Source organism: Petromyzon marinus, unplaced genomic scaffold, assembly GCF_048934315.1.
Source record: "Petromyzon marinus isolate PM22_M1 ecotype Great Lakes invasive population unplaced genomic scaffold, UKy_Petmar_22M1.pri1.0 PM_Scaffold_117, whole genome shotgun sequence".
NCBI lineage: Eukaryota > Metazoa > Chordata > Hyperoartia > Petromyzontiformes > Petromyzontidae > Petromyzon > Petromyzon marinus.
In genome coordinates this window covers 146,111-157,572 of record NW_027423077.1, presented here as the reverse complement: position 1 = coordinate 157,572, position 11,462 = coordinate 146,111, and the positions used below count along the sequence as shown (strand labels likewise).

Here is an 11,462-nt window from a genome sequence, read left to right as displayed (position 1 = left end):
AGTGTAGGTGTGAGGAAGTGTAAGTGTGAGGGCGTGTAGGTGAGGGAGTGTAAGTGTGAGGGAGTGTAGGTGTGAGGGAGTGTAGGTGTGAGGGAGTGTAGGTGTGAGTGTGTGAGGGAGTGTAAGTGTGAGGGAGTGTAGGTGTGAGGGAGTTTAAGTGTGAGAGAGTGTAGGTGTGAGGGAGTGTAGGTGTGAGGGAGTGTAAGTGTGAGGGAGTGTAGGTGTGAGGGGGTGTAGGTGTGAGTGTGTGAGGGAGTGTAAGTGTGAGGGAGTGTAGGTGTGAGGGAGTGTAGGTGTGAGGGAGTGTAGGTGTGAGGGAGTGTAAGTGTGAGGGAGTGTAGGTGTGAGGGAGTGTAGGTGTGAGGGAGTGTAAGTGTGAGGAAGTGTAGGTGTGAGGAAGTGTAAGTGTGAGGGAGTGTAGGTGTGAGGGAGTGTAAGTGTGAGGGAGTGTAATTGTGAGGGAGTGTAGGTGTGAGGGAGTGTAAGTGTGAGGGCGTGTAGGTGAGGGAGTGTAAGTGTGAGGGAGTGTAGGTGTGAGGGAGTGTAAGTGTGAGGGCGTGTAGGTGAGGGAGTGTAAGTGTGAGGGAGTGTAGGTTCCAGTGTGCAGGTTCTAGTGTAAATGGTCCAGTGTACAAGGTTGAGTTCCGAATGGCAATGTCATGCATCAACATCACGCGCAATCAGCACACAGAACATGAGGCGAGATGAACACAATATGTAAGTAAATAACTTAAAGTGTGCAAAGAAGAGCACGTACACTTGAAGGGATTGGAGGTCCAAAAGTGATTTAGAGTAGGACAAGTGTGGTAAAGTGTTGTTCCCAAACGTTGCTCGGCTATTTCTAAGATCATGGGTTGCCCTACGGAACAGGGGGTGGGAGGGGGAGGGACTGAGCACGAAAAGCGAGGAGCTGCTACGGAAGTGTGCACGGGGATTGTGGTCCTCGTGCACGGGGATTGTGGCCCCCGTGCATGGGGATTGTGGCCCCCGTGCACGGGGATTGTGGTCCTCCTGCACGGGGATTTTGGTCCCCGCTGTCAAAGGGACCAGCCACTGGTCTGGACAACAACGGCCATTGCTTAGAAACAGACGCTTAATGTTTATATTCCATTGAAGACGGTGTCATTGACGATTGTGTTGAGTCGTGTTTGTTGTTAATTGTCCTTGCTCTCCACTGTAAACGCAGCACGTACAAATAATCTGTTGGAATAGATTTGTGAACAAGAAGGCATCATGTGCAGGTGTACTGCATTGTAACATCAACAGGGTCAGGTGTTGAGCCATGGCACTGCTGCATGGAGTTTTGCACTCAACTCGGACCCATATCTGACCGAGTGGGGCCTTGCTTGTGTAGTGATTGTAGAATCACTACTGTGTACACACGCACAAGCGTGACGTCACTATGCGGGGGAGCGTCATGACCACGCGGGTCTACACACACGCATGACGTCATCCCGGCTGGAGGCGGGAATGACGTCAGGGCCGGTTCTGGGCTCCGGGAGGCCACGAGGGTGGTGTGAGGCCGTGGCACTCTCTGTGACCCCGGCTGGACACGTGACTGGGGGGCCTAGGGGGCACCTCGGAGGGCACGTGGACAGCAGGGGGGCTTCGAGAGGGTTCTCGAAGGGAGGCGTGGCCGGGGTGGGGCCCGGGCACGCCGAGGCCCATATAAGCAGCCTCCTCACAAGGTTCGAGGCTGCCCGTATCAAGAACGAAGATGCATTGTGAAGACGCCAAGAAGAGTCAAGCCTCCAGTCAGCGGACCTGGCAGTAGCCCACCTGGCTGGGTCACGCTAGAGTATTTGATAAGTATGTGTTAGCTAGAGTAGGTTGGTGGTCACCACCTTATGTGCAGTGTTATATTACTTACCGTTCTAATAAATCAGCGTTGCCTCCCAAGGAGTCGTGTGTGCACCTAATTCGAACCCACTACACTTGTAACATCTGGCACTTTACAAGCATTGATACAAGCGATGAGACTGAGGTAAAAAAAATTAAAATATAAAATAAATAAATAAAAACAAAAATTGGAAAATATATTTTGTAAAAATATGAAAATTGAAAAATAAATATATAAATAGAGGGTCAAAACCTGTCCAGAGTATTGCTTGTTGTTCAACCAATGCTGCTGATAGAATGCATTCTTAGAAGGTTGTGTGGCTGATGGGATGCATAAAGCACTTGAATCGTTTATGTGCAGGGACAAATATGTAGCGGCTCGTGTCTGCTTCGGTACTTCGTTATTTTATTAATGTATCTGTTGTAGCTTTGTATTTGTCCTGAAGTGGGCGTCACGTGAGCGTGTACCGTGCAGTACTGCACCGGGACTCCAAAGATGTCCCCCAGAGGGCGACTTATAGCCAAACCACTCATCTCTAACCTTCACCTCTAAACCCTTAACCCTAATGACTGTAACCCTTGACCCTAAACCCGAACGATGACCACTAAACGGTGAGTATATAAGAGAGTACTGAATATGTCCACGAGAGGGTGACAGGTAACCACAGCGAACTCCGACCCCTCACCACCGTCATATCAACTTACTCGTTGGTAACTCAACCACAACCACACCACTAACCCCCCAAACCCCTGACCATAACACCCCTGATATAAACGTTACTCGTGGGCTTGTGGCCACATCTGCGTCATTACATGTTGTTGCCTGCTGCCGGTCTTGTTTGATTCTCCGCTTTAATATCCTTAAGTCGACACAAGTATACGGTTGAAGCATCACCCTCCTCTCTAGGCCCCTCCTCGTCAATGCACGATAATAATTTACTTATTTATCTATCTAGGAGAGCCACACTGAGAGGGTCCTCCTACATTGGGTTCATATTTTGAAGTTTTATTTTAATAATCCTTACATGAATCATACATTATTATCCCCACTTTTAATTATATTCGTCGGTTTCGCGACTAATATTATTCATCATAAATATTTTTTGACTTAGATCCTATAAATATAAATGTATCGTTAACGACGCATTTATATTTACATCATCATACCCCGAACAACCTTTACTCAGAACACGTGTATTAGTTTATTCGTGCCGACACGTGGTACACCATGCTCCGTGTAACCCGGCTGAAGCGACCTCCACCCACTCTCCCAAAGCCGAGTTTGGGAGAGTGGGTGGAGGTCCGTTGTCAACATCCGCGATGTGGATACAGTAAGTACATCCAAGTAGCGATGGAATCACTTGACGAGGTGGCCCATAACTTGCCTCCTGTCAGATCAAATAGCCAAAACGAATGCAGATGCATCCATCAAGGGCTATGTTTTTTAATGTAACTGCCGCAGCAGCTTCTAACCGATCGTGGCACAAACCTTAAATGTGCATTACTTAATGAGAGAGACGACCATTGCCCGATGGGGATGGCGAGCCCCCCCACGTCTCTGCTGACAACCCCCTTCTCCTGTTCGATAAGAAGGGAGCCAGCGAGGAGGAGGCGAAGCGACGAGCTGGAAGTCAGGTAGGGAGGAGGGGACTGCGAGATGCAGCAGCAGCAGTGGTGGTGGTGGACACTGTGGTCTGGTCAGGGAGCACCGGTCGTCTGGACGGGCAGTTAGACAATTACTGTAGGTGTGAGGGAGTGTAAGTGTGAGGGAGTGTAAGTGTGAGGGAGTGTAGGTGTGAGGGAGTGTAGGTGTGAGGGAATGTAAGTGTGAGGGACTGTAGGTGTGAGGGAGTGTAAGTGTGAGGGAGTGTAGGTGTGAGGGAGTGTAGGTGTGAGGGAGTGTAGGTGTGAGGGAGTGTAGGTGTGAGTGTGTGAGGAAGTGTAAGTGTGAGGGAGTGTAGGTGTGAGGGAGTGTAAGTGTGAGGGACTGTAGGTGTGAGGGAGTGTAAGTGTGAGGGAGTGTAGGTGTGAGGGAGTGTAGGTGTGAGTGAGTGTAAGTGTGAGTGAGTGTAGGTGTGAGGGAGTGTAAGTGTGAGGGCGTGTAGGCGAGGGAGTGTAAGTCTAAGGGAGTGTAAGTGTGAGCAAGTGTAAGTGTGAGCAAGTGTAAGTGAGGGAGTGTAGGTGTGAGGGAGTGTAGGTGTGAGGGAGTGTAAGTGTTATTGAGTGTAGGTGTGAGGGAGTGTAGGTGTGAGTGAGTGTAGTTGTGAGGGAGTGTAGGTGTGAGGGAGTGTAGGTGTGAGTGAGTACGTGTGAGGGAGTGTAGGTGTGAGGTAGTGTAGCTGTGAGTGAGTGTAAGTGTGAGGGAGTGTAGGTGTGAGGGAGTGTAGGTGTGAGGGAGTGTAAGTGTGAGCAAGTGTAAGTGTGAGGGAGTGTAAGTGTGAGGGAGTGTAAGTGTGAGGGAGTGTAGGTGTGAGGTAGTGTAGCTGTGAGTGAGTGTAAGTGTGAGGGAGTGTAGGTGTGAGGGAGTGTAGCTGTGAGTGAGTGTAAGTGTGAGGGAGTGTAGGTGTGAGGTAGTGTAGATGTGAGTGAGTACGTGCGAGGGAGTGTAGGTGTGAGGTAGTGTAGCTGTGAGTGAGTGTAAGTGTGAGGGAGTGTAAGTGTGAGGTAGTGTAGCTGTGAGTGAGTGTAAGTGTGAGGGAGTGTAGGTGTGAGGTAGTGTACGTGTGAGTCTTTGTGCAGGCTCATATATGAGTGTGAGTGTCAGCTAGAGCTCGTGTACACTGGTGTTGGTTCCAGCTAGCATAAGGGTATGCAGAATGACACTAGCGAACACTATTGTGATCATTTGTTGTTTTGTTTTTGTTCAGCTCTGAGAATGTTATCCTCGAGATCATCACTGAGGAGCGTTTCTCTGGAATCGCGGTAAGAGTCTTGGTGTAGCGAGTTTATAGTCTCAGCCTGGTCACCAATTGTCACGTAACATTTGTTTTGCCACTTGCTTTGGTAGTTCGGCACAGCAGTTTGCACGCTGTGCTGTGAACCCAGCCACCTCAGTTGGATTCCCAGCAAAGGCTAGATTAATTGGAGGGGGATATCAGGGAATACGGACTCTACGTTTGTTACGATGTTTCAAACGTGCGGCTTAGCCCGAACACGCAACCTTGACACCCATCTACACAGCAATCAGGCATACCCTGCTGACGAGACTCAGATCATTAACACCGGCCCAGAGATTCCCTGATGGAAAACATTGGTCCCACAAGCTCATAGTCCGATGAACTAAAATGTTAATTTCTTTATAGACTGTGAAACAGACACGTGTGCTTTGATTTTTCTTAAGTCGGAACATTCATCAGCTATGAGAATGCATTTGGCGGCACACCCTTATAAAATACAGCGTGGTCTGGTGTGGTTTGCTGTCTGCAGAACAGCGGTGATGGTGGCGAGGATGCACCGCGTCTGGCACGCGAGTGCGAGCCGCTGGAGCAAGGTGAGGCGTCGTTTCCTCTGTTATAACGGGTTGCGTGTGGATCCCCGGTTATAATGGACCGTGTGTGAGTCTTTGGTTATAAGCGGTCATGTGTGGGACCCTGGTAATTATGACCCATATGTGGAACCCTGGTTATAATGTGTGTTGTGTGGGTCCCTGGTTCTAACGGGCTGCGTGTGGAACCCTGGTTATAATGTGTGTTGTATGGGTCCCTGCTTCTAACGGGCTGCGTGTGGAACCCTGGTTATAATGTGTGTTGTATGGGTCCCTGCTTCTAACGGGCTGTGTGTTGCATTGATTGCCACAGCGGGTGGAGATTGGGCGGAGGACAGCGTCCCGCAGCGCCGTCACCAAGAGCTTCAGCGCCACTTGGCGGAGACGGTGGAGAGACTGAAGGAGCTCAACGGCAACCAGGACCTCAAGGTATGCGGGGGGGGGTCGTGAGTTCAAATGCCCGATTCTGACAGCTACTGTATATTTGCAGTGTACGTATTCTCCTCATGGTTGCGTGGATTTTTCTCCAGGTTCTCCAGTTTTTCCCTCCACATTTAGAAACGCGTGTTTTTAGAGTATTTGGCTGCTATAAATATCCATGCGATATTTCACTTCGTGGAGCTAGCAGTTGTAGCCGAGTCTCTTCTGAAAAAGAGCTATATAGCTCAGTGGGCCTTACCTAGTAAAATAAAAAACAAATAGTTTTAGTGTCATAGTTTAGTTTTAATAGTGTGAGTGTACCTGTGTGTGTGTGTGTGCGATGGGCATACCAAGGTCATGAAGTTCGAGCTGGCCAAGGCCTCGTCAATGCCCATCAACCAGATCTCCAACACGTCTGGTGAGCGCCGTCCCCTCCCCTCTCTCGTGAAACGTCGAGTCTCAGCCTGCCCCAGCTCCCGCGGTGTAAACGCACAATCGGGCAGCTTGCGCGGCAGTCACTGTGTCACGACTGCCGTAGTGCAGCGCTGTTGTATAATACACGTCCCCCCGTTTTTACCCGTGCCCCCCCCAACGTGTCCTCGTGCGCAGGTTCTCACCTGCGCGTCATCACCGGCAAGCTGGACTTGCTGTTGAGCGGCACGGCCGTCGTGTCGGGCACGCGCTCCACCAGCGTGTCGGACCACCCGCAGGGCCTGCTCTACGTCCTGCACCGGGTGGCTGAGAGGCTCGTGGTACGTCGACATGCCCCCTCGCAAAGCCCCCGCGTCTTGCCTCGCAGTCAAATGCACCTCGCATGCACGCACCTCCACGACACCACCGTCGTCATCGCCATCATCCACCGACATCTGCATTTCACCTTCGCCTGTGTGCTCGCTGCTAGGATCAGTTCACTTGAATGTGTGTTCATTTATTCTCACGGTTCATTCATCGATGCTTCTTATACCAGAAAGCCACAATGCGTCTCATCAAGAATTTTTTTTTTCAGCGGGGCTCCTCTTGCAATGTTTGTGAAGTTCATAATTGCCCGTTTAATTGGGAAAGATAAATGAGATAGGTTATTTATGACAAACTAAATAAGTACAGCAAATTGGTTGTCTTCGGTTCCGGTTTCTTCACCTCACCCTCTCTCCCCCTGCGTCCCTGCCACTACAGAAGCAGAGCGAGGAGGAGGTGGGGTGGAACCACGCGGCGGTGTTCCCCATCGCGGCTGTCACCGTGGAACTGTGGCACCGCCACCCAGCCCTCGGGGAGCTCCTGCTTGCTCACCTGCTCAGCAAGTGCCCCTACATGGGCCCCGTCTTCCCTCGTCCCACGCCTGGGCAGAGCCAGGAGGACGCTTTCAGGTGAGGGCACTAGGGATCTGGTGGGGGGGGGGGTCGGTGGTAGTTGGGGGGTGAGGAGTGAGCGGTGAGAGCTGTGCGTGGGTGTGGCGTGTGCTTGACGCCCGTGTCTCCCCCCATCACCCGCAGGATCCTCGGTTACCGCTTCGAGGATGGGAGAGTAGAGAACGAAGACTTGTTTCTCCAGAGAATGTCGGGCATGGCGCGCATGTACGCGGCCATCATCTCCGCGCCCGTGCCCCCCTCCAGTGGCAACAAGGTAGCACCGCCAATCCGGGGTCACGATCCCCATCAAGAATCGGATCTCACTCTCTCCGTCACGTACAGTTTGGTTCGCTCTGCTAGTGTACGTGTAACATTGTTTGCATGCGATTTGCTTAAATCGTAAGCCACTGGCTCTGTGTAGCGCAAGTACGATAATGGGATTTTAAATTGACGAATCTCTCCCACACCTGCCACCCTACCCCACGCGTGCCGTGTGCGTGAATCGCAGAGCCACCCCCACGGCATGAGTCACGGCTGGACCTGGCTCATGCAGGTCCTGGATATGGAGCCCATGGCCAATGTCACCCCCACGGTGCTCTTCAGCTTTCTGGAGGTACGCACGAGAGCACACGGGCATGAGCACACAGCGCGTGCACAGGAACACACGGGTACACGCACGGGAACACAGCGCACAAGCATTGTGATAGAGACGAGGCTGCCCTGTGACTTGTTCACATGCTCCTGGCGTGTGTGAGCAGGTGGCAGGTAATGCAATGGCGATTGAATACGGCGATCAGCTCTGGGAGCTGCTCGATGGGTTAAGGAAAGAATACATCCCAAGGTACCTCTCGCCCGGTGGCAGTCTCGTCTCCATCTCACCTTCACGAAGCCATTTATATTTGCACGTGTTCCTTGCATTGACGATTTGCTTTCTACTGTTTTTATGTTGTGGCAATAGACTGAATCACCTTGTCAAGTAACCAGCTAATATCAAAGTAACATTGCACTTGTACATACAGAAGGGTCCTTGCACCGCCATAATTTTCCCCTGCGGATCATAAACTTTGGCTCTTGGAAGACTCTTGACCAGCCCAGTTTTCCACCCACAGCAATTTGCAGGGAGGCGGTAGCGATGCGATCGACGTGACTGTGAAGTCAGCTGTCGACAGCAGGCTCCCGTTACAGTGTGTCTCTGAACGAGCTTAAAGCTGTGGTTGGTGATGGTCACCGGTTAAGGACTGGAGCCAGAAGTTTGTAAGAATCGATGGATGCGCAACTAAACTCGCTGCATCTGTTCTTGTCCTGCAGAATCGAGAAAGTATCCATCCCGCAGCAGATGGGAACTGTGGTCAGACTGAGGCTGTTCCTCGAGGTACCGGCTTTGACCACACAACTTTGACACACATATTTATTCTAGTGCCGTTGTCATAACCCGCACAGCAATGTGTGTAGCATTACCTTAAGTCATAACAGCCGCGGAAGGTGGCATCACATAATGATATCTGAAGTAACTCAGTAGCTCCCTTTATCCATGCTCGCAGCAATCGCCATCCTTAGTGGGCACATTGCGAGCTGGTCAGGAGACGTCAGTACAGCAGCGGAGTGAACGTAACTGTGCGGAGCTGTGTTTTATCCGAATGTGTTGTGGCTTTTCCCCGGGTATTCTGGATTCTTCCCAATCGCCAAACTTGCCTTTACAGAATTCGCCAAACATCCCAATACAGGGCCATCCTGAAGTAGAGTGTTAACACTCAATGTGGCCAAAGTTACATTCATTAGGGGCATAGTTAGTACCATGTGTGTGGGTGTAATTATTGTCAAAGTATTTGTAAGTACATGCCAATGAAATCATAAATATTAAGAGTTAGAAAATCCAAATTAGATGAAAACTTGAGTTGAACAAAGGTATTTTTTTCGTGAAGGAATCTGTGCCCAGGATAATACCTTAAACTCGCTACACTTGAGACTCCGGTTTAATCACAGGTGGCTGAAACCTCAATTCAAACCCAGGATCTGAGTGGTGTTGGCTTTGCACTCGAACGCATAATTAGCCCCGTATTCACTTTGTCACCTAATGTAATTTTTTACGTGTCGGGAAGTTGGGAAACACTTCCCAGAAATAAATTAGTAATTCTCCTCTCATTGCGGCATGCGTACACACGAAGGGACGGTTAATAGTTAATTGCCTGAATCACCAGGTCTCCCCTTCACACAGGGTTTCTAGTACATCATCAGACATGTGCGGCAATCCTACCCCAGGATTGTGTATAACTCACTAATTACATAATTCCGTAACGCATTACACCAGGGATGGTGGGTTAGGTAATTGGGATCATCTACCTCACACCTGAATGGGAGGAGCAGGAGGATGGGTTGAAAGGTGATTGGCCAGGAGGGTTGAAGGGGAAAGGCAGGGAAGGGTTGAGGGAAAAGCTCGATGGTGGATCGGGACATTTGCCAGGAAACTCTTAACGCGTGTGTCGGACTGTTCAATAAACATACAAATAGCACAACCAAGTACGCGTCTAGAACTTCTCCACAAAGTGCGCTTTGGGCTGAAAAAGCCTCTGACCGGCGTGCATCGCTTCCTGCACAAGAAACAGCAGCTACATTAAAATAACTTATTAAATATTCACCTTAACAGCACTCAAGACACCAGAGCGAGGCATTCTATTGGCACGCTGCCACTGGTTGGCCCTTCAAATCCCATGTGGGGCTGCTGGGCTGCCCGGACTCGAGTATCCACATTAATCCCTGTTTGTGTGTGTGTTGTGTTTGTGTGTGTTTGTGTGTGTTGTGTTTGTGTGTGTTGTGTTTGCCTGCAGGACTGTTTTGTTAATCGGGAGATTCCTTTGCCAAGCGGGCATCTCTCAGAAGAATTTTGGAAGGCTTAATAAGATCACCCTTCACACCTGTACATTATGTAAATATATGTTTTATGCAAGTAACTCCCATAATACAGGTTTTCTAGGTTAGATCGCGTAAGTGTATAAATGTGTCGTTAACCCCGCCACCACCCGACACAGGCAATGAGTAAGGTTTGTCACGTAAACAGAATATGCCAATTCGTCACTAGTACAGTACACCGCTTTGTTGGAGAGCAAAGCCACAACATTTACAATCTGTGTACGACGTTTCGCCAGTAATGACAATGAGCTTCTTCAGGCTGCAGCCAGATTTGTGGAGAAATCCTGTTTCGTTCCTTAACTAGAGGGGTAGTAGATGTGATGAAAACACTTGTGTGTTCTTCTTGTGCCGGAGTGGGGGGGGGAATTAATTAATGTATATAATTAATATATATAAATAATGTATATAATCAATGTATATAAATAATGCATATAAATAATGCATATAATTAATGTATATAATTAATGTATATAATTTATGTATATAATTTATGTATATAAATAATGTATCTAATTGCTGCTTTGTAAGCGAACCATCAAATAATAAAATGTTTAAATGCAGGTCAGCATGCTTCAATAGTGATTACCGTTGGTATGGCTATTTTAGTATACACAATCAGCAGCAGGTACAATAACAATGGCCTTGCATAATGCGCATGCATAATGTACATTGATTACCATATATATAACTCAAACGGCAACGGATACCCACAGTAATTTATATGCATTAATTCATCCCTCCCCCACTTCGCGCAAGAACGGCACACAAGTGATGTCATCACATCTACCCCTCTATTTAACAAAACAGGAGGATTTCTCCACCAATCTGGCTGTCACCTGATGAAGCTCGTTGTTATTACTGGCGAAACGTTGTACTCAGATTATAAATGTTGTGGCTTTGCTCTCCAACACAGCAGTGTGCTCTACTAGTAACGAATTGGCACGTTCTGTTTACATGATAAACATTACTAATTGGCTGTGTCGGGTGGTGGCAGGTTTTTTGACACATATTTACGCGATCTAACAACAAAAAAACCTGTATTGTGGATGACGTCAGTCGCGAAAGCTTACGTGTTAAACAGTAAATCATTTATTCGTAAATTAAATAAAAACCCTGAATTGCTACATTGTGTCATGGTTGCTTGTATGCAATATCTACAATGGTGTGTTCCTGGTGTGTAAACAGCAAAAAATAACTGCAAAATATGCACAAATACACACGAAGATGAATAGCAAAACAAAAACTCACTGGGCATGACACACCAACCGGGCCTTTATATGGGAAGAGACAGCGGCATTAACCACGATGTGTTCATCGTCATTTTCTGAAGGCTACCAAATGTTTGGATGGCTCAACCAGGACACATGGTGAATTGGTCGCCCCTCTATCTGTCCCCCTCCTACTTTACATAGCCATGCTTACACTAACAACCGTTAATATACTATGCCCACTGATCATAGGCCTCA

General features: G+C 48.8%; 1 protein-coding gene across 1 annotated transcript; it reads left to right on the top strand.

The window, feature by feature from the left end:
* Positions 1-1,780: 1,780 nt before the first annotated feature.
* Positions 1,781-11,126, top strand: LOC142922601 (mRNA export factor GLE1-like). Its single transcript, XM_076063420.1, has 12 exons — positions 1,781-1,809; positions 4,707-4,761; positions 5,266-5,329; positions 5,637-5,752; positions 6,098-6,161; positions 6,353-6,495; positions 6,917-7,107; positions 7,234-7,363; positions 7,598-7,702; positions 7,848-7,930; positions 8,398-8,461; positions 9,915-11,126. The coding sequence occupies exons 5-12, from the start codon at positions 6,101-6,103 to the stop codon at positions 9,981-9,983; spliced, it is 846 nt and encodes a 281-aa protein (XP_075919535.1). The 5' UTR covers positions 1,781-1,809; positions 4,707-4,761; positions 5,266-5,329; positions 5,637-5,752; positions 6,098-6,100; the 3' UTR covers positions 9,984-11,126.
* Positions 11,127-11,462: the final 336 nt, after the last annotated feature.